Raw genomic sequence first — 21098 nt, 5'->3', positions numbered from 1 at the left:
TTGTGTGTGAATAAAAAATGGTTATAATTTCCTTGGTAGTGTGAGTGCAATCTGTGATGGAGGCTACTCATTTCTGTTGTATATTGTTGGTCCTCTGCCATAGTGACAAAACATCTAAACATTTTGTATGGCAGCACTCACACAATGCCAAGGGGACGATGCATTTTGGGGGCACTGACTATTCAGATTAGAAAGAAATGTAGTTTTGACACGAGTGAACTGTTTTAGGAGAGATATGAGCTTTTGCAGGTGGATCATGTTGTTGTGATCAACCATCCAGGTTTATTTTGACAAAAGCATCACGAATGATGGGAATGTCCGATCTGTGTCGAGAAATGAGCCAAAGCTATTGAGAAGGATCTTTGCCATTTTGGAGACACTGACTGTTTAAATGCGAAAGGGATTTAGATTGAAGCCTGAGTGAACAGTTTTGGAAGAGATATGAGCTTTTGCAGGTGAGCTATAGTGTTGTGCTAAACTGTAAGAGTGTTTTGCCAAATGATCTTAGAGTTTTGAGAATGTAATTTCTGTTTCAAGAAATGAGCCAAACCAATGGAGAATAACTGTAGTACAAGGCTAAGCTAGGGGCTGGTTTCCTGATGCAGGCAGGCTTCAAACACCAGCCATGAATGCTTTTTTTCTCTCCTTTAAAACCTTGGCATTGCATCTGCAGTACAGATCACTTCAACCCTTGTGTTGTCCTTGGGTCATTTTTGTCCTCTAAAGAAATCTTTTGCTATCAAAAATCTGTTTTTTGTTCATCAAATGGTCTGAAAATATTGTAAGGTAGACCCTACAATAATACATAGAAAGTATGCTCACAAGCCTCCATTGCACTAGAGATTTGCATACTTTGATCAGCATACTTTTTTTTTACCATGTTGTGCAAAGCAATGACCAGTAGGACAAAGCACATATTGTCCTCTAGTATAATGAGGAGGGAGAATCACTGTTCAGGAACATCCAGGGTTAGAAGATATAGAAAATATTGTCAATATATTTAGAGTATGTGATGCCAGGTCCAACTGTACATGGAACATGCTAGAGTACAATGTCAAATTATCTGGCCTGCAGTCAGGACACGCGAATTGTCCCTAACATTGCAGGTTTCAAAAAGAAAACAATCACCTGTAACAACTTGTTTGTTGGCCTGCAACTGCAGAAAAGAAAGCTGTCCATGATGGGACCAGTGCAGAGGAATAAACTTGAGCTTCCTCCTGCACTTGTGTCAAATATGGACACACCTTCGTCCTCATGAAAGTTTACCTTCACTCAGACCCATGCCCTGGTGTCCTACCATGCCAAAATATAGAAAACTGAAGGGTAATGAGTTGGAATAAAGATGAATAAAACCTTGAAACACAGAGATGGATGATATTTTATACTCATGGCTTTATAAACAGTCAAAGCAAACGGGGTCATTTTTGAGCCCAGAGGACAACAGATGTGATTATTTGCTGCCAGTAAAAAACTTGAAGTAGTTTAAAAACAGCTTTCTAAATTAACTTTGACATAAACCCATCTGTGATCATCTGTTAAAGCAACCGACTCTGGTTGTGAAACGATAATCACAATAACTGATGATTTAATTTATTTTTTACCCGAAAACAAAGAAAAAATTCATTTTGAGGTTTTTATCACTTAAATTTGAAATGGAATAAAAAAAAAAAAAAATTGTGTCAAAATGTTTGAATTGAGTTTTAATTAAAAGTGGGGAAAAAATCCACTTCATATTAATTAAGTATCAATCAAACTAGATGGAGACATTTTTGACCCCTGAGGACCACAGGTGGGATTATGTGCTGCCATTTAAAATTTATAAAGGCTTCAAAAAACAAAAACAAAAAAAACTTTCTCACTAAAGTTCAACATACAGCACTCTGTAGTTAGTCAGTCAAAATTATCTAATCAATTAAATATTTTATTTTCTTGTTTTATTTCCACTTGAAAACACAGTGAACTTTATGTAAACAAGGTCTGGTGGCCCTAAAATGTTGCCTAAATTTTGTGTTAATGTGTTGGTCTTAAGTAAAACTAAGGTGTAACACTGAATTGATTGACAATTTATACTTTATATTTTAAAAAACACTCAAATGAAGTGGGGACATGTTTGACCACAGGTGTATGGAAATCGGGAGGACATTATGAGGGTTAATTACACCAACTACTTTGTGTGACTCGACTCAGCCCAGTGCAATTACATTACCAGAAGCACAAGACATTAGAAGCACCTGATTCTGTTAATACCACTGCCCAACTATTGAAGCAGAATAGTGTTTGAGTACTTGAAATTCACTTAAAAGTACCATGGCCATACTGTGGATTCCCATGATGCAATGAGCCTCTTCTCATTTACCACTACTACCTATCCAAAGCGCTTCTATTGACTTTCTCAGTAAGGGCAGTTTGGCTGATGAGAACGTGCACTCCTTAATGTTCATGTATGTTTTAGGAAAGATCCAGAAAGCTTTAAATTGAACATTTTTAACAACTGTCTTTATTCAGAGGCCATCAAACATGATTTTAAAGTCCTCGTGGCGTCTTGAAGTTCATCCCGATGGACGGCTGAGTGACTTGAAGATTGGAAAGGCCACCAAAGTCCTACAAGAAGAAGAAGAAAGTTTTAGTGATTTAAACAACCAAGTTAAAAGCTGTGACATGACAGTTCAGCTAGCAATGACACCTCAGACTAAATAAAAACTAATGATAAACAAGTGACTTTGTTGCCCAGACTATTTCTCATTTTTACCCCGACTGGATTACAGGTGGATGCAGCCATTGTGATTCTGAGTCCATAAACTCAGAAAAAAGTTTACAGAAGTCACAGAAAAAGAAGACATGCCAGTGTTTTCTGTTTCTATATTTATCTTTTCTCTGCTTATTAATGTATTGGATTCTTAATTTTGCTCACCCTGCTCTAACCACACACCACAGCCTAAATTGGACGCATGACGTATAAATATGGGCATGCTTTAACTCTGCAAAGACTCAGTCAGTTAAAAATGTAAAAAAATGTAAATGTCAGTTAAAAAAACAGGTGATTGCTCCACCCTTTTAATGCACTCATTTAATGTGTGTAGAACTACTTCCTTCCCACCCCCACTAAACACACTGGTACTTAAATGGCCATTATTGATAAATTACACCTGGCAATTTCTTTGCAATGTGCCCATTATGTTCTCTATCAAAATATTAAGTGTTACTAACGGAAATCATACGTCAGGGTTCTGCTGGAAATTCAGAAGGACTTTCAATTATGTGGCAACCAAATAAATCAGCAAATAACATCTGAGACTCACCAACATCTTGAGCATTTCTTTTGTGTCTGGATCCACCTCAATGATCTCCTGGTCCAGAGCAGAAATCTACAGGATGAGAGACACAAATGAGCCACCTGAACTGTCCTTTCACCTCCATGTTTACTCCAGCAACAGCTGGAGAGAAATGCTCAGTGACAACAAAGATGCTTAAGGAAGCCCGTGGACACTCGAGCGGCAGCTCAACGTAGCCCGACACGAGGTGCGCAACCTAAGGCACGGGGAGCACTACAGTCAGCCATCACAGGTAGGACAGAAGACAGTGAACTGACCTCTGGGACGTAGTTGTCCCTCCTCTCTCTCTCCTCCTCCTGCAGCTTGATTGAGATTCCTCTGACTGGACCGCGCTGGATACGCTTCATCAGGTGTGTCACATACCTGAGACACAAGTGAGCACAAACATGCAATCAGAAACCTACAGCAGATTAGTACACATTTTTTCTGACTGTAAGCAGTTCACATTTCTACGTACTCCAAACCTCCAGCAGCAAAATACAAATGTTTCTAAGTTTAACTTTGTTTTTTTAGAAGTTTTATGATTTAACTTTTGTTCAACATGTCTGAAGTTTTAGTTAATTCAGACCAAACACAGAAAATATTCCAAACAGCAATGGTGGAGTTTAAATGAGTGGCTACTGTGCACCAGTTCATAACAGAAGCACATCACACACACAGAATCTAACAATCCGAGAAAAATGACTTCAGCTAAAAACAAGCACTTCACATGACTCGTCTTCCAAGCTCATCAAGTCGTTTAACCTGCAGAAACGTGGTGTGAAACTCATACCAGTCTTTTTTTTTTTTTAATGAACCAACTAACCAAAAACCCCCAAAACAACCTCCCCCCGAATCACATTAGGCTGACAGGCAGGCTGGACAGGTCAGCAGTCTGTCAGGGCTCATTCCCACTCACATGCACACTTAACTACATTTTGAGTGTGAGAGGAAGCGGGAGTACCTGGAGAGAACATGCAAACTGCCTAATGGCAGACTTGAACCTGACCTTCTCGCTGTAAAGCAAATGCACTGTCCCCAACCCGAATCACATTTAAACTTTATTGCCACTCTGGTTCTTCACCGGCTTCATTCAAGAGGTAACAAAGAAGATATATCAGCGCTAAATCATGCGAGTGTCACCTTTTTCTCAAAGAAAAATTAGAAAACCCAAAAAGCAACCCCCCCCAAATTAAAAGAAAAAAAAATTAAAAATAGTAGATGCCACTCGTATAAAACACAACATATCAATCTCATTCAATATCAAAAAACAAACACGCACAAATGAAGACAAAGCCTGAATTCAAGAATAAAACAGTGTTCATGTTTCATTGACATGACGAGCTGTAGGAAATCAGAGGGAGGAATTCTCAGAGGTTCTGACTTGGGGTGCACCATCTCTGCACCCCAAACATGCAACAGCTGATTGGAAAACTTCATTTTTTTATGCCAACAGCTCCACATGTGCTGCTTTGCGGTCCTTCAAAATCCTTACTTTACGTCACTGGAAACTGATTACATAAGCATTTGCCTAATGCTGATTGGTTGACAAGGGGCACAGATTCGGGAAGTTTGTTTTCACCATGAAAAACAACTTCAGAGATATGGCATGAAAAGCATAGACAGTGTACATTTTTCACTGTTTTTAAACAATCTGCTTCACTTCAGCTCTTTGTTTGCTCCAACTTCACTCTTCTCCATGGCCAATGGGCCAACAGTAGACAAGCAAGAGTGGCCCACAGACCGGTTATACCACATACTTTGTACACTGCCTCCATCTGACAACAAAGCTCACTGCAGGTAGACGGGCCATCCCTGGACTGCCAGCGAACTGCAAACACCCTACCCCTGCTGTCAGACTGAGGTCGGATAAAGTTCAACATAAATTAACCACTAGTTTTTGTTTTTTTACATCCGTTTTGAGCCACTTTAGGACAAAGGAACCACACCAAGGGGAAAACCAAGCCAGATTTTGATTTAAAGCTACACTTGGAAAAAATTACTACCATCTACAAGTCAGCTAGCTAAACGCTTGGCCCCACCAGACCTCAAATACATCTATGTGGGCTGCTCTGACATTCTCCTGTGCGGTGTGCTCGGACAGGGACAGAGGTTCATAAATAATGTTTGATCTCTCAGGATAGTGAAGCTGTGCTGAAGAAATAACAGCATGTTGTAGCTGAAATCCTCTGCCTTAAATCTGTGCTTAACAAATCATGATCTGAGGCTAAAGCAGGAGTGCACACAGCCGAAACCCCACTCACCCTGCAATCTTGTTACGCAGAGGTTTGCTAGGGATGATGGCGATCTCCTCGCACACCCTCTTGTTGGTGTGGAAGTCGTTGCCCAGTCGTGTGTAGTACTTCTCGATGATCACCCTGGCGGCCTTCTTGACCGTCTTGGTCCTGACTCGACCCTGGAGGAGGAGGCACACAGACTTAGATTTCGTGTGTATGAATTGCTGAAGAAGGAATTTCAAATATCTTCACTGATTCCCCCAAAAAACACGGTCTGGAGTTTAAAAACTTTGGCATAAGAGAAAAGGTATGACAGCTTTTAGTGGCAAAGTGTGTCACAGGTTAAAATTACGTAGTGACAGATCATATGACGGAATGTAAAGTGAGTTTAAACGTCTATAAATCACATTTAACGACTTATTTAACAGACGAAACTTACATATTTAGACATTAATGGCCAATAAACGTTAAAACATATTTTGAGTACATTGAACACAAACTCATCACCATCAAGTCACCGAGCAGCTAGTCCCCGTGCAAAACATTGCCACGGTAAAGACGGGTAAACGGAAGTCAAGTTGTCCTTATGAACAAATTTTCCTCCAACAACTAACGGACATTAACTCGGTATGAGAAGCATACAAACACGAGCGGAGCCAAACTGTTGCCGACTGCCCGTAAAGGTGCACCGCGAAACTGCGGCTTGGTGCCCGGTTACTTCGGGAGCAGTCAGTCTGTGTTTACATGGTTAACGCCACCAAAGTGCGTCGAAAACCCGCTTTTATAAATCTTCGTGTCGCCTGTGTGCAGACTGACGGTAGTAGCCGCTCGGTGACGGGACAGCCAGTGAGGATTGTGAAGGATTGTGGAGGACGACTAGATGAAATGCTTTCCGTGGACCCACCATGTTGACTCGGACCGGTGGAAAAGGGTTAACGCACGCTCACACCGGAAGTTTATAGTTTAGAGGCTGCGCTGCTACAGCGTAGTGAGCAGTGTCGCCGCCTGGCGGTGGGAGGAGAAAACATCACGTTACTGTGAACTATTTTTTTGTTATGCACATAAATCAAGATTTGGGTTTCTATCTCAAAATTTCAATTTAATAAATCAACATTAGAATTAGGATTAGTGTCAGGGTCACGGTTAGTGTTGAGCTGAGCCTTAAAAAACTTGAAATGCTGAGGAAATCATTCCAACTGATGCAAAAGAAAATTAAATTAAATCAACATTTTGAGATTTGAACCAAATTTTGTAATTTTGTCTTACAGATGACAAGTTGCTTTAACAGCACAAACATTCGTTCATATGCATACATTACTTTGCAGCAATAAAAAAAATTGAGAAATAACCAGTTACATTTTTTTTAATTAGTCACCATTTCATGTTTTTAACTAATTAGACTGATACAGTAAATTAAAACCTGGAGTGCACTGCTCAGAGGTTTAACATTTTGCTACAAAATGAAATTTTTTGTTTATTTTCAAATATTTTCTGTGCAAAGCAGCCCCAAGGGACTAAGACTGTCTCAGTCCAAGATGAAATTTGATTTTTGAGCGTGAAATATATTTTAATATATTTTTAATTTGCTAAGTGACAGTTTTCAAGCTGTCTAGCAACAAAATATAAATCTTAGGAGTAAAGGGATTTATAAAAAACATTTAAAAAAAGAAATGTGACCCGTCTTTATTAAAACCATTTCACAACTTACATGATAATGTAGCTAAAACTACGTGCAATACCTTATTGTGACAGATGTAAAAAGGAAACTTTTGTCAAAATACCTCCAGCACCAGTTTGTTTTGAAATGGTCCGTTTACATTGGCCGGCCATAATGGTGTTAAAAACCTTTAAAGAGCAAAATCTGAGTTTGTTATGAAATTCCAATTCTAATTCAAAGCCTGCAGATTGACCTTTCCACATCTTAATTCAAGTGAGCTAATTTGTGTATTTTCTTTCCTCAGCTATTTGATGGTAAAAGCTTTATTTTTATGAGCCACATTCTTGTTTTGGCTGCTGTGACACAAATGTATATCTTTTATCAACCCATCCAACTTATTTGCAAGACTAATATTAGACATTTGCCAGTCTATAGGTATCAGCATTAATATCAAACCAATACAATTAAGAAAAAGATGGGAGAAACACCCTTCAACCTTGTAGGAGGTGGTGATGCACTGTTTGTCCACCAGAGGGCAGTATAAAACTTCCACATAAGGAAAAAAATATTGGCTGATATCTCTAATATTTTGGTCTCCTCTATCAGTCAAACTCTAAAACAAAGTAAAACTTGTCTTCAAACAGCTGACCTGATAGAAAACTTCAAAGATCCCTATACAGACACTGAGCTGAAAACAGCATTTCTGGTTTTTGAATATGAAGGTCCAAATCTGCTGGGTTTATAAGTCACACACATTAAAAAAAATTGATCAAAGTCAAAACATTTCCTGAAGCAGACTTTACAAAAATCACGTCACAAGAGACATGCCTACAAGGTGGAGAGATCTTTTATTTTACATAAAAAAGGGTGCAAATTGGAGTTTTCCCTTTAGGTGTGGAGGGAATAAAAAGTGATTTTTATAAGGTTCATGTGTGACACATTGTATTATATGAATCCAAAGAGAAAAACAAAAAACAAAACACAAAATAAAATATAGGCATCTCAGATAAAAAGGACCTTTACCTTTCTGCAAATCAAAAATATGAAACCATAAAAAGAAATGTGGGTCCTTCATTCTTGAAGCCCTTGACTAACTCATTCAAATACATTTTTGAAGTGACATTCATATTTCAGCACAATAATATTTATTTACAGTTTTAAGATTCCTCTTAATCATAGGCTCTAAAAAATAAAAACAAACAATGCCGAGGGAGGAGGATAAACTCTGGAGCTGTACAATTTGATTTTCCACAGTCAGGGGAAAAAAAAAAAAACACAAAAAAAAAAACCAGAAAAAGGAAAAAATGATCAGAGAATACGATTTTATATGGATTCCCAACAGAAAACGGACTACAATTGTGAACTCTGTACAATTTACAGTTCAAATAATCATCACAATATTGTAGCAAATGTCACCTCTCCCTCAAAAACAAAACAAAACAAAAAAAAAAATACAGTAAATCCAACACACAGTAAGTCTACAGTACAGCAACGAGGAAAAAGTGCCAGAGAACCCAAAGAGACCGAAGCCGTTCATTCACACTTCACACCGTCCTCTGCTTTGACTAAGTTCCACACATCCAAAGTCTGACTGAAGTGAACTGTGTAAGAAATAATGGCCGCTGAAAAGGAATGAAGACATGAAAATGTTTGATGTATTTTACATGAGGCCTGGAAGCCAAAACTGACTCACTGACCCAACAGTATACGAGCCCTACAGGTGAGGAAATTCGCTGGAGACAGAGAGAGAAAGATAGTCTCCAGGTAAGCCATGCAGATACAAGTCACGCAGAGCACTCCTATACCACTCTGCATGAGGCCAACAGTAAGAAAAGCGGATACATCAGAGTAACATATCGAGCATTTCAGCCGGGAGCTGAAGAGCTGGACAGCCTGCAAGCTTTAACGGAAGAAGAAAATGTCGCAAAGATGATCAGTCACAACATCCGACTCGGGAATAATAAACCTGGTGTCCGGTTTCTCTCCAGTGACATTGTGAATGAAAGAAACCAACAGGAACGACTCGTGAAACACTTTCACTGCAACGCTTTGCTGCGCTGAGCCACGTTTGCTCGAGGATTCTTCCCAAAAATGACAGCGGACCCCTTCAAGGACACATGGTGGAATGCAATCATCCAAAGACAGAAAAAGCTAAAATAATAAAACATTCAACTTCATATTTTCCTGGCACAGGTAAAAGGCATGGGCTAGTAGTAGTCTCAGGAAATGGCACTCAGGGAAATCCATGGGGGGAAAGACTGAAGGCTACAGTCTGGATATCCATATCAGAATACTTTGAGTTTTTTCCTCAGGCAGCTGGAATGAAATGGCCGAGCCGTGTTTGTCTGGGAAAAAATAAACTTTAAGAGGCATTAAGACATATCAGAGACATGAATACCTGTCATTCAGATAGCCTGGTTTTCCCACCGTTCCCCTCAAATCCTATGTGTGGAATTACTATGGTAACGCCCAAGAAAAGAAAAGGGGTAAAAAAAAGAAAAGAAGAAAAGGTCCCGTAGATTTTCAAATTCAAGTACTTTCAATAACACAATAACTTAGACCCCAGAGTAACCAACATGTCAGGGGTTAAAAAAATAATAATAAACTGGAAGCTATACAGTGTAAATACATATAACAAGCAGGTTTACATACTGATTCATTGAGAAATATCTGCAACATCTACAACATCATATTTCTAAAGATGATGGAGACAAACCTGAAACTCCACTCATCTTGGTCTTGGATGAATGAGTGTGTGTGTGGACAGAGGGAAATGGAGTGAAGGGAAGCCGTCATGGCACACACACAAACAAAAAAAGTGGGTGGGGCAAAAAAAACAGAAGAGTGTGTGTGTGTGTGTGTGTGCGTGCATTCCCTGCACCCTATAGGGAAGGCCTAGCACACGAGGCAGCTACAATTAAAGTAATAAGCACATTTAAAGTACAGTATTAAGAAGGCAGGGTCTCGTCAGGGAAAGCCGGGGTCAACAAATGTAGTGCAGTCGTGGTCTCAAGCTTTTTTTTGTTTGTTTGTTTAACCTCTCTTTCCCCATAAAACCATGGCTATTTGGAATGAAAAAAAAAATTGCATTCAACAAATTCACATTAGCATAAGATGTAAAATTTAAAAGAAAAAGAACACACATATGGTAATTCATTCTGTTAGGAGGATAGGCAAGGTGACGTACTGAGGATTTTGTTTCAAGGCAGTCCTCCGTGACACTAAATAAAGAGTGAGAATGGTACAGACACGTTCACTTCTCCGCCCTCTCTTTTCTCCTCTCCCGGTGCTGACAAGGAGAAGGGGGTTCAGCAGTCGTCCAAACGTCACCACTTTGCAGCACGTGGGGTCTTCACACTGGTACGCACAAGGGTAACTGGGGGACGGGGGACATCTGGGGGACATCTGGAACACCGTTACACATCATTACACCAAAACGTTCCATTTGGCATCACTTTCTTGGGAATACATCTTCAGTGTGTCAACAAAGGGGAAGTCGTTAACTGCTCTCACACTAGCTGGGAACAGTCTGGTACTCTTTATTACACAGGATACCCAAAAGGGGAGGGGACGGGAAAAAGAAAAGAAAAGGAAAAAAAAAAGACACTGAAATCTCACATTAACTATGCCGCCAACGTGTCATCCAAGTGGTGATGTGACTGCGGTCGGTTGGTCGGTCAGTAGGTTGGTCGGGGGGTTAAGGCATTGGACAGAAGCGTTTCAGAGGCTGTGATTCTCCAAAAGTGCCTCACATCACTTTTTCCTCATGTTATTCCAAAGCATCCCCCAATGTCTACAAGATCAACAACATTTAAGACCCTCCCACCTAGTTTTGGTCACCTTTTTTTTTCTTCTTCTTCTTTTTTTTTTTTTTTTTTTTTAAAACATTGGTCTCAGCTCCCCAACTGCAATTTCATTCCCGTGCACGTGACAGATTATATAAATGCTTTAAAGTCATTTATTTTACTGTCCATACATTCAGTGCGTATGTTTAAGAATTAGTAGGAAAAACTGGTGGAAACCGAGAGATAAATAGCATAAATAGCATTTGTTTTCCCACCCCCCTGCATCTACAAGTGTCATGTTGCTGCTCAGCGAAGGGTAGGAGCAAAAACTGCAGGAGAGTCCAAAGAGACTGTAGTGTGTTTTGACAGCAGCGAGGTTAAGGGAGCGCTTTAACCAAGCAGCATGAGCAGAGAACACTGTACATGAGGCGTCTCTGTTTTCTGATGTCTCAGGCCCCGGTCCCAGTGCCAGAGTTGACCTCTTTGGAGGACGGGGGGAAAAAGAAAACAACAACAACAAAAAATATAACGTGCAGAGGCCAAATGGCAGACTGATGCTCTTTGTGCCTGTATGTGACGATAGGCGGTTACACTCTTGGCTCTTCTTGTGTTACATTCAGTTCCTACATCAGGAATCATCATAAAGGGCTTTGTGTCATAATGAGTTTGCAAACTGAGGGCAGGATGCATTTAGGAGATTAGAAAGGAACTGAAGATGATGATTTTATGAGTCAAGCAGGAATCGTAGTGAAGCAAGTTTCCACAGGAGGTGCCATCTCTTCCTCTTCAGGAGAAAAAAAAAAAAAAAAAATACTGATGTTGGGAGTCTTGGGGGAGGAAGGAAAAAGGATTATCCTCTGCAAAATTCCATCAGAAAGGTTTTTTCCCCCATTTGGCTGACTGACCTGCAACACAACCCGGCACAGCTTGACAGAGGGGTGGAGGGCGAAGAAGAAGAAAAAAGACAACAACAAAAAAAAAAATCCCACAAGAAGACACAAGCATCTTGTACATCTCAGCAAACCGTTTTTAAACTTGTCCAAAAAACGGAGAACAATTCAATCAAGATCTCTCAGATGACTCCCTCTTCTATTCTGAACGGGACCTTACTGATTTCGAATAAAATCCCAATCGACTGAGCCAAACAGCTGGAACGTTTCAGGCTGGTGCTGCGTGATCATTTTTGCCGTGGCGTGTTCTTCTTCCGTTTCCGCTTGAAGAAACAGCAACACCTGCAGAAAGACGTGGACGTTAAATGAGCGCGTGGATGAGAGAAGCACGAGAAAGAACAAACACGGCAGTGTGTTAAATATCACAGGAGCCTCATCTGAGTCTTATTTCTTTGTCTTTTAAACCAGAACAGTAAGAACTCAGTAACACCTTAACATGGACACGATGGATGTGTTCCCATCCACCAAGCGTTTGCGTATTCACCTCCCACCATTTTAACAGACAAATGGCAGAGGAACAAAAACTACAAACTGACTCTGAAGGCAATACTTCTAGGTAAAATCTTTAAAAATAAATTAAAAAGGAAGCAGTGAACACAAAAGTCACAGGACATGGTGAGCCTGAACGGTTAATAAGAACATACAAAGACAAGAAAAAAGCAGATTAGGACATAGGACAGTGACTGGGTACCCTCAGATTCATTTAATATTTAACAAATAGTGGTGTTCCATGCAAAAAGGCTGTAACCTAAAGTCAAATGTTTAGTTATAAAGGAGCCATAATTAAAAAGACAGTTTTTCTTTCTGGCCTGATATTATTTATTAATGTTTGTCAGGCAGCAAGGTTTACTAAATGCAGAAAACGGGCAGAAACTTGGCAGTAAACACAGCTGACAATGTTTGTGGGCACTATATAATATGCACCAGTGAGAGTCTGGTTACATTTTGTAAATAACTCCACTGGGCCCAGCCTAGGCTGGTCCACTCCCTGTCCCATGAGTCTGATGTGGACGAGCAGAGAGGGACTCACCACAGGTTGAGCATTTTCACGCAGCTACAGAAGGAGGAGAAGGAGGAGGAGCAGGAGGAGAGTAAAGAGAAAAGAAAGATAGATTAATACAGCGAGACCGAGATGATGGGGCTGGGAACATGCCACACAAACATGCACACACACGCACCAACAGGACACAGGTGGACACAGAGACAGAAAGTTAAGAGAGGTTAAAAGAGAGAAGGTCACAGAGAAGGTCACAGAACATCCCTGCAGCTTATTATGTCTCCTAGAATTCCCGGGAACGGGAGTGATACGGCATCACGTTTTGAGCATGTTTCTAAAATGTTAAATCCTTTAATAAAAGCTGCTTGGTGTGTAGATCATTGTGTCCTTATACTTACTTCATTTTCTATGTTAAACACAATGAACCACAAGAGTTGACATTTACGTGCTCACTTAAACTGGGCAAATGTGCACTGTGGGTGGCTAGACTTTTTAATGCTACAACAAGTACTAACATAATGTAGTGCAACTATTTTTGTTTAGTAAAACAATTAACTAGATTTGTTCTATCCCATAAATAGGTGAAAATATTAATGCAAAAAAACCCCGAACATGTGGGTATTCAGTCACATGACCACTAATCATGTGACTTTAACTTGTCTCCTATTTTGGACACAGGATGCTGTAGAGTCTAATGGACCAGTTTCTAGGCCCACAGGCCTAGTTCCACTACAGCTCAATGTTTGCAGACAAGTTAGTTTCATGCAAACTACAAACGACCGTATCAGTATCATTAGCGCCCAAACCGAGGTTTTCACTGCGACGCACTCTTTGTGACTACTTTCACATGGAAAAAGCCGGCAACAGCCAGCAACTACTTGCCAATAAAGTTGGGGAGAATAGACATTTTTCCCTAGCAACCTGTGTTTGCCAGATGATCACCAACCAGTCTCTAGGGCTGTGCAACTGAGGCTTAACATTTTAAACTGGTCCTATGAAGACAGCCTTTTGTCTTTTTTAGATTGAGTCCATGATTGTGAATAAAAATGTCGTATTATTTCAGCTTAACTACACCAAATATTTCCTATAAGGCCAATTTTAAATCAATTTGCCATCATTATGGCATTAAAAAAATAAAAATAATTTTTTTGTTTGATGGGGCATCAAAGAGGAGATGGGCACAAAACACACCAATCATAATATCACGCAATCGTGTGAAAGGAGACAACAGCAGCAAGGCCGGCCATCTGGGCAGAGACAGAAATGAATGCACATTAAAAACAGAACACGCAGCTCGGAGATTCAGGAGGCGACACTTTATAAACACTGTTGTTAAAGCTGGTTCATGGTTAATCGCTTCAGCATTAAACTTTCCCAGACAGCTGAACTGAACTTATCTAAAACATGTTCATAGGTAATTATATGTAAAGCATATTAAAACGCAGTACACAATGAGTGATTTTTTTCCTGGGGTGTTAAGGGGTTCAATAGTGTGCTCGCTCTCATTTTGATGTGTTACTAGAACACCAGTGTATACATAAACTACATGAAGTAAGAGCATAAAATGGACCAGCAATTCAGCAAGGTGTTCTGTTAAACACTTACTATTTATTTATATATACACACTGTTACAGTTTGTCAGGGACGTGCTATGAAGTTCAGTCCTCACGACGTTTTAGCGGTCGAGCAGCTGCCCGAAGGCTGCGGCCAGAAATGTCTTAAAATCATCAAAACAATTTTGTTTTTGGGTTAACTACTTCATTTTTTTTTTTTTAAGGCTCAGTTGGGCTGTTGCTGATTCTGAGGTTACTTACTCAGTGGGCCGGTTATTAAAAATTGATTTTAATTGAAGAAATTTGTGAATAATTGAAATTAAAAAAGTAAAAAGTAAATATCCTCTGCTCAAATTTTGTTTATTTGCATGTAAAATTAAAAGTTACGCACAATCTAATTTGTTTACTTATATTTCTTTTCTTTTTTTAAACTCCTCTATTTTTATTGGTCTTATTTGACTTTGTTTGATGTCTGGACTTTAATGTAAAGCACTTGGAGCTGAAAGCGCTGTATGAAATAGGCCCAGCATCATAAATCTTTCCACCGCAGACTTGAATCTAGACCAGTCAAGTGGTCCAGTGCTGAAGTTAAATTGGAATGGCTGCCTCCCTCAATCAATATCATAAAGCATGGTGGAGAAAGAAAATGTGTTTAAAGTTGATTCCTACATTTCTGTTATTACTTCCGTTTCAAACTATGCATCTCCTCATTATTATATACTGTTTAGTCTGAGAGCTGTGTGAATCCTAAGAGCTGCCCTCACTTCTTGTCAGTCAGACGAACCGTGTGATCTTCAGCTTGCACAGCAGTTTTTTCAGTGACTGGCCAGCCATGCAGCGTGGCACCATTCCAGCTGCTGATGCTTAAGACTGGCACCATTTACCGGTTAGTTCCTGCTACCAGCTCAAACCAGTGCCAACACTAATTTCAATGATTTTTACACTACAGTGGGGCAAAAAAGTATTTAGTCAGCGACCGATTATGCAAGTTCCCCCACCTAAAATGATGACAGAGGTCAGTAATTTGCACCAGAGGTACACTTCAACTGTGAGAGACAGAATGTGAAAAAAAAAATCCATGAATCCACATGGTAGGATTTGTAAAGAATTTATTCGTAAATCAGGGTGGAAAATAAGTATTTGGTCAATAACAAAAATACAACTCAATACTTTGTAACATAACCTTTGTTGGCAATAACAGAGGTCAAACGTTTACTATAGGTCTTTACCAGGTTTGCACACACAGTAGCTGGTATTTTGGCCCATTCCTCCATGCAGATCTTCTCGAGAGCAGTGATGTTTTGGGGCTGTCGCCGAGCAACACGGACTTTCAACTCCCGCCACAGATTTTCTATGGGGTTGAGGTCTGGAGACTGGCTAGGCCACTCCAGGACTTTCAAATGCTTCTTACGGAGCCACTCCTTTGTTGCCCGGGCGGTGTGTTTTGGATCATTGTCATGTTGGAAGACCCAGCCTCGTTTCATCTTCAAAGTTCTCACTGATGGAAGGAGGTTTTGGCTCAAAATCTCACGATACATGGCCCCATTCATTCTGTCCTTAACACGGATCAGTCGTCCTGTCCCCTTGGCAGAAAAACAGCCCCATAGCATGATGTTTCCACCCCCATGCTTCACAGTAGGTATGGTGTTCTTGGGATGCAACTCAGTATTCGTCTTCCTCCAAACACGACGAGTTGAGTTTATACCAAAAAGTTCTACTTTGGTTTCATCTGACCACATGACATTCTCCCAATCCTCTGCTGTATCATCCATGTGCTCTCTGGCAAACTTCAGACAGGCCTGGACATGCACTGGCTTCAGCAGCGGAACACGTCTGGCACTGCGGGATTTGATTCCCTGCCGTTGTAGTGTGTTACTGATGGTGACCTTTGTTACTTTGGTCCCAGCTCTCTGCAGGTCATTCACCAGGTCCCCCCGTGTGGTTCTGGGATCTTTGCTCACCGTTCTCATGATCATTTTGACCCCACGGGATGAGATCTTGCGTGGAGCCCCAGATCGAGGGAGATTATCAGTGGTCTTGTATGTCTTCCATTTTCTGATGATTGCTCCCACAGTTGATTTTTTTCACACCAAGCTGCTTGCCTATTGTAGATTCACTCTTCCCAGTCTGGTGCAGGTCTACAATACTTTTCCTGGTGTCCTTCGAAAGCTCTTTGGTCTTGGCCATGGCGGAGTTTGGAGTCTGACTGTTTGAGGCTGTGGACAGGTGTCTTTTATACAGATGATGAGTTCAAACAGGTGCCATTCATACAGGTAACGAGTGGGGGACAGAAAAGCTTCTTACAGAAGACGTTACAGGTCTGTGAGAGCCAGAGATTTTCCTTGTTTGAGGTGACCAAATACTTATTTTCCACCCTAATTTCCGAATAAATTCTTTACAAATCCTACCATGTGGATTCATGGATTTTTTTTTTTTTTTCACATTCTGTCTCTCACAGTTGAAGTGTACCTCTGGTGCAAATTACTGACCTCTGTCATCATTTTAGGTGGGGAACTTGCAGAATCGGTGGCTGACTAAATACTTTTTTGCCCCACTGTACTTGTGTGCTGTAGAGATTGTAGTCTATGTTAATGGTTGATTGGCTGGGCACAGGCATGAGGGGGTGCATTAGTTAATCTACAGTACTGTGCAGAAGTCTTGAGGCAACCCTTCATTTCTTTATTTTTTGCTGCCATGGAGCCAGGCTTTCCTGTAATTTTTTAAGAGCTCTTGAGCAATAGTTCTCCAGGCATTCTGTCGGCCAGTGGCTGCTTTTTTTCTTCAGTATGTTAAACCACTTAACACTGACCTATGAATCACTCAAGGATAAAATGGCACCTAACTCAAAGGATGAACTAGTGTTGTGTCTACACATAAACAACTTTGCAAAGAACTTTAGGCATATTGTTACTAGCAGCCCATCGTAAAAACAAAACTTGTTTCCATTTTAAGTTGAATCTAGGAAAAATCTTAAAGATAACATAGTTTGATAGATATAAAATAGTTTTGTATTTTTTCCTCCACCAGGGTGATTTCCAAAGAGCTATTAAAGAAATGAGGGCTGGCTTTTACTTTTGCACAGTACTGTACAATGGCTTTTTTTATTTTTACAGAAAAGGAAAATTCACTGAGGGATATAGAGACTGGTTGCAGATCGTAAACCCACACACCCAGACAGATAAGAGGGGCAGGTGGAAGATGACAGCTGGTGGCTGGAGCTGTCACAATTCCAGACAATAGCAAAAGGAGACAGAGGGAGGTAAAGAGGGAAAGAGAGGAAGCGACAGATGGACATGGAAGAGAGTCGTGGTGGCTATATGACACATACTTGGCCTCGTCGGGCGGATGCTCCTCTGGCGGAGCTGTAATTGGGGCGTTGGAATGAACAGCCAGCGGATCGTCTGCATTCAGCTCCCCGTTGGTTGAACTGACCACCTGTGACACAGACTGGTGTTAAGTTCAGTTAAACCACTTATGTTTGTCCACACAACAGATACGTATGGAAAAACCAGATACTGCTGTGACAGAAAGTTTACCTGGTTAACAAAGAACAAGTTAACACAAATACTCTAGTTCATTTAGTTTTGCTTGTATTGGGAGAAACTGGTTTCGTGGCAGCAAAAAAAACAAAACAAAAAAAACACCACAACATGAAGAAAAACCTGGCTTGCAGTCTGTGAATGGTTCTGCTATTTTTTTTTTTTTTTTTTTACTATTTTGTAGCTTCAAGTCATACAAACATAGTCTTGTTTGTTATCAGTGTGTATCGATATTTGCCCCAAAACAGCAACGAGTCACCAAAGTTAGAATGTTGAAATGCTCCAGAGAGAAAAAATAAAAGACTTTCAAGAGTCAAAACTTAATCCCAAAAGACAGCACAGGTTGGGAGGGAGGCAAGCAAATTTCAGATTGCAGTAATTACAATATCACGTAAATACAGGGCTGTAGCTTTCCATCAACAAACAAGCTGTGTCCCTACAGTATACAAGGGCAAGGTCTCACCAGTGACCACACCTGAAACTAAAGTAAAGACTTCACCAAACATGGGCAATTACAACTACATGTAGAAAACTCATTTTAATAGATTTGTATAGAACAGGGGAGGGCAACTGATTTTCCCCAAAGGGCCCATGAGAAACTGGGACTACTGAGAAGGGCTGCACTGGTAAGCTAACAAAGAAATAGTTAATATTGAGCAGAACTGAGTTCAGCTTATTGGTGCAGTCCTCAACAGTCTTTGTTTATCATGTGACCCCTTGGGAAAATCAATTGCCCACCCCTGGTATAAAGCGAAACTGCACCAACATCTTTCTGTTGCTTGTGGAATCCATTCAGCAAACCTATAGACTCATTACTTAAAAATAAAACTAAATGAGTAAAATGACTTCTTAAACATACATAAGAGGATTGGGGCCACTGAAGAAAAAAAAACCATTATTTTTATTATAAGTATTCGTGGGTGATGACTCTTCCACCCTTTTCGGAATTCTAAAAAGAATCAGAATTTTTACTTTTCAGCCTCAGAACTCTGGCGTTTTCTTTAGCTCTGTGAAGAACTAATCAGGATTCTGAGATGAAAGTCAAAATTCTTAGTTAATAAAAATAAAGCAGGAATTCTGGGGAGGAAAAAAACAAAAAAGTCACACCCCTTGTGACTGTAATCCTGCTCTGTAAAAAACCATGTTTAGATGAAGGACAAATCATAAAATCAAGATGCCAGTAGCAGCCATTTATTCTTGAACTTATGAGCCTGTAAAAAGAAGCAATGCTTTTATTTGTCACAAAAATGGGTTTGTGTGCGCCCACATGCACTCATGAGTACATATAGATCGTGAAAAGTGGAGTGAAGTGGATTTGTTGGCTTTTTGGACATATTTAGGAAAGCAAACATATCTTCTTTGATCTACCACAATGAAAATTCTCAATATTCCTGTCGAGGAGAAGTAAACACTTGGTTTCAAGCTAGTATTGCGATGTTAAGCATAAATAATAATTTCTTGTATGCATTCTTGAATGCAACTGTCCAGACATATTTCATATATGAAATGTGACTATTGTAGCCAATCTCATAACCCTCCATGTGTTCTTGCTCGGCCTTGGTGGATTTGCTGTGTGCTTACAATCATTACACTGTTAAAAGGTGACCTCCAGGATTAATAGTTCAATCGATTAGCTTTCTAGTCCCTGGGGAAGAAACCCCAAACCATATCTACCGACATGCTTCACACTGTGTGTGTGGGTCTTCTCCTGAAAAGCTCTTTGGTCTGTGCCAAACACATCTACTCCTACTGTCTTTGATTGGCCCAGGGCCTAGTAGGCACAAAAAGACACCTCATTCAGGCATCCTTTTTTCCCCAAATGTTTGAATTTATAAGAATCCTGACAGGAGAATATGCAAAGGATAGGACAGGACAGATAGGATAAGACAAACTAGCAGTGCAGATGGTGGGGTAGTAAAGTGTAGCCAGACTGTAAAAAATTAAATGTGACTGTACGTCTACTCACACATTTAATTTCATTTCACATCACGCACTTGTTGTGGACTCACTTTATCATGCGCAATCAGTCAGCAGTATTGCTCACACATGTGAGCCAAGGCACCATAGAGACGAGTAAAATCAAATCTCAACTTGAATTCCACTCAGTGTGTCTCTGTTTCCCAGAAAGGCACATCCCAGATGCCTGAACGAGTGTCTAATTACGAGCACACCTATTCAGTCTTTTTTTTTTTTTTTACCTTCACTGAACTGAGAGAGAATTCCTGAGCTGTATAATGACTTTTAAGGAAACATTTTGTGCTAAAAAAGATATTAACTTGGCTTCCTTTTGTTTTTTCATGATACAGGAAGAAAGAAAAAAAAAGAAAAGAAAAAAAACACAACAGAAAGTCCCTGCCTGCCTCTTTAAAAGCCAAGCCTGTCTTGCTGATATGCTGACTTTTTTCCCCCCAACACAAAAAAAGAAAAGAATTGTGTTTATCTGTAAACTTCCAGGTTTACTTGCCCAAATATATGAAAAAAAGCCAACAACTTCCCCTTACACTTTCACCTGATTGAATATGTACGCATCAGTAGATCAGGATAATATACCTGATTGTGTACGAAATGTTGGAAAAAAGAACATTTAAAAAAATAAATAAATAAAAAATCTTTCTGTAACAGTGTAGCAGTTATCTTAAAGGAAATAAGTTGCGTTTGCATTAAAGGACAAGAGAGATTTCAGTCTTTAATGATCTATACTTAAACGAGTTAAATAACTGATTCTGATGTGTAATATAATAAAGCCTGAAAAAGCCAAGTCTGATGACCACTGCGTTGGTCACAGCACCCTTTTCTCCACACTGTGTTCACAGAGTGCCATGCTTCTACCAATGGCACTCCAGGGAATGATCTAGTTTCACAATATATGTATAAAAATGTTTACATTTCCAAACTATTTTTAAGTGAATGCCATTTAGTAAAAGGAATCCCCAGAAGCAAAACAAACCCTGTTGAAGACCGAGACAGTCTTTGGAATGGGCTAGGAGACAAAATTACTAAAATATGTTCCTTTAAGCATAAAGGCCTATAATGGTTTAGAAGCATGCAATTAGCTAGCTATGCCAGGTC

The 21098-nt window shown here is 40.0% G+C and overlaps 2 protein-coding genes across 8 annotated transcripts in view; both read right to left on the bottom strand.

Annotated features, from left to right (window-relative positions):
• Nucleotides 1–2474: 2474 nt before the first annotated feature.
• LOC146679014 (small ribosomal subunit protein eS17-like) lies at nt 2475–6079 on the bottom strand. Of its 2 annotated transcripts, none has more exons than XM_085406391.1 (5): nt 6056–6079; nt 5576–5727; nt 3590–3695; nt 3300–3365; nt 2475–2601 (listed from the first exon to the last, which is right to left on the bottom strand). In XM_085406391.1, the coding sequence occupies exons 1-5, from the start codon at nt 6056–6058 to the stop codon at nt 2524–2526; spliced, it is 405 nt and encodes a 134-aa protein (XP_085262517.1). In that variant the 5' UTR covers nt 6059–6079; the 3' UTR covers nt 2475–2523. The 2 variants fall into 2 exon arrangements, with proteins under 2 accessions (XP_085262517.1, XP_085262506.1); XM_085406380.1 differs by lacking the exon at nt 6056–6079 and adding an exon at nt 5988–6014.
• A 1955-nt stretch (nt 6080–8034) lies between these two features.
• csnk1g1 (casein kinase 1, gamma 1) overlaps nt 8035–21098 on the bottom strand; it is a 39067-nt gene continuing 26003 nt past the window's right edge. For all 6 annotated transcript variants that reach the window (XM_085406322.1, XM_085406331.1, XM_085406356.1 and 3 more), the window contains 2 exons: nt 17819–17925; nt 8035–12222 (listed from right to left, as the gene is read on the bottom strand). In XM_085406322.1, coding sequence (XP_085262448.1) covers nt 12168–12222; nt 17819–17925 — 162 coding nt within the window. In that variant the 3' untranslated portion in view covers nt 8035–12167. The remainder of the gene's footprint in view (nt 12223–17818; nt 17926–21098) is intronic.

Source organism: Rhamphochromis longiceps, linkage group LG1 (genome assembly GCF_057381845.1).
Source record: "Rhamphochromis longiceps isolate RC_006_pf linkage group LG1, R_longiceps_female_GT1.1, whole genome shotgun sequence".
Lineage (NCBI taxonomy): Eukaryota > Metazoa > Chordata > Actinopteri > Cichliformes > Cichlidae > Rhamphochromis > Rhamphochromis longiceps.
This window is presented reverse-complemented; position numbering and strand designations above follow the sequence as displayed.

What these genes read in the sequence shown, in the direction of transcription:
- LOC146679014 (XM_085406380.1), bottom strand. An exon ending in GGGACAACTACGTCCCAGAG is followed by an intron (nt 3,366 to 3,589) that starts GTCAGTTCACTG and finishes CTCATCCTGTAG; the next exon opens with ATTTCTGCTCTGGACCAGGA. An exon ending in AAGAAATGCTCAAGATGTTG is followed by an intron (nt 2,602 to 3,299) that starts GTGAGTCTCAGA and finishes TTCTTCTTGTAG; the next exon opens with GACTTTGGTGGCCTTTCCAA.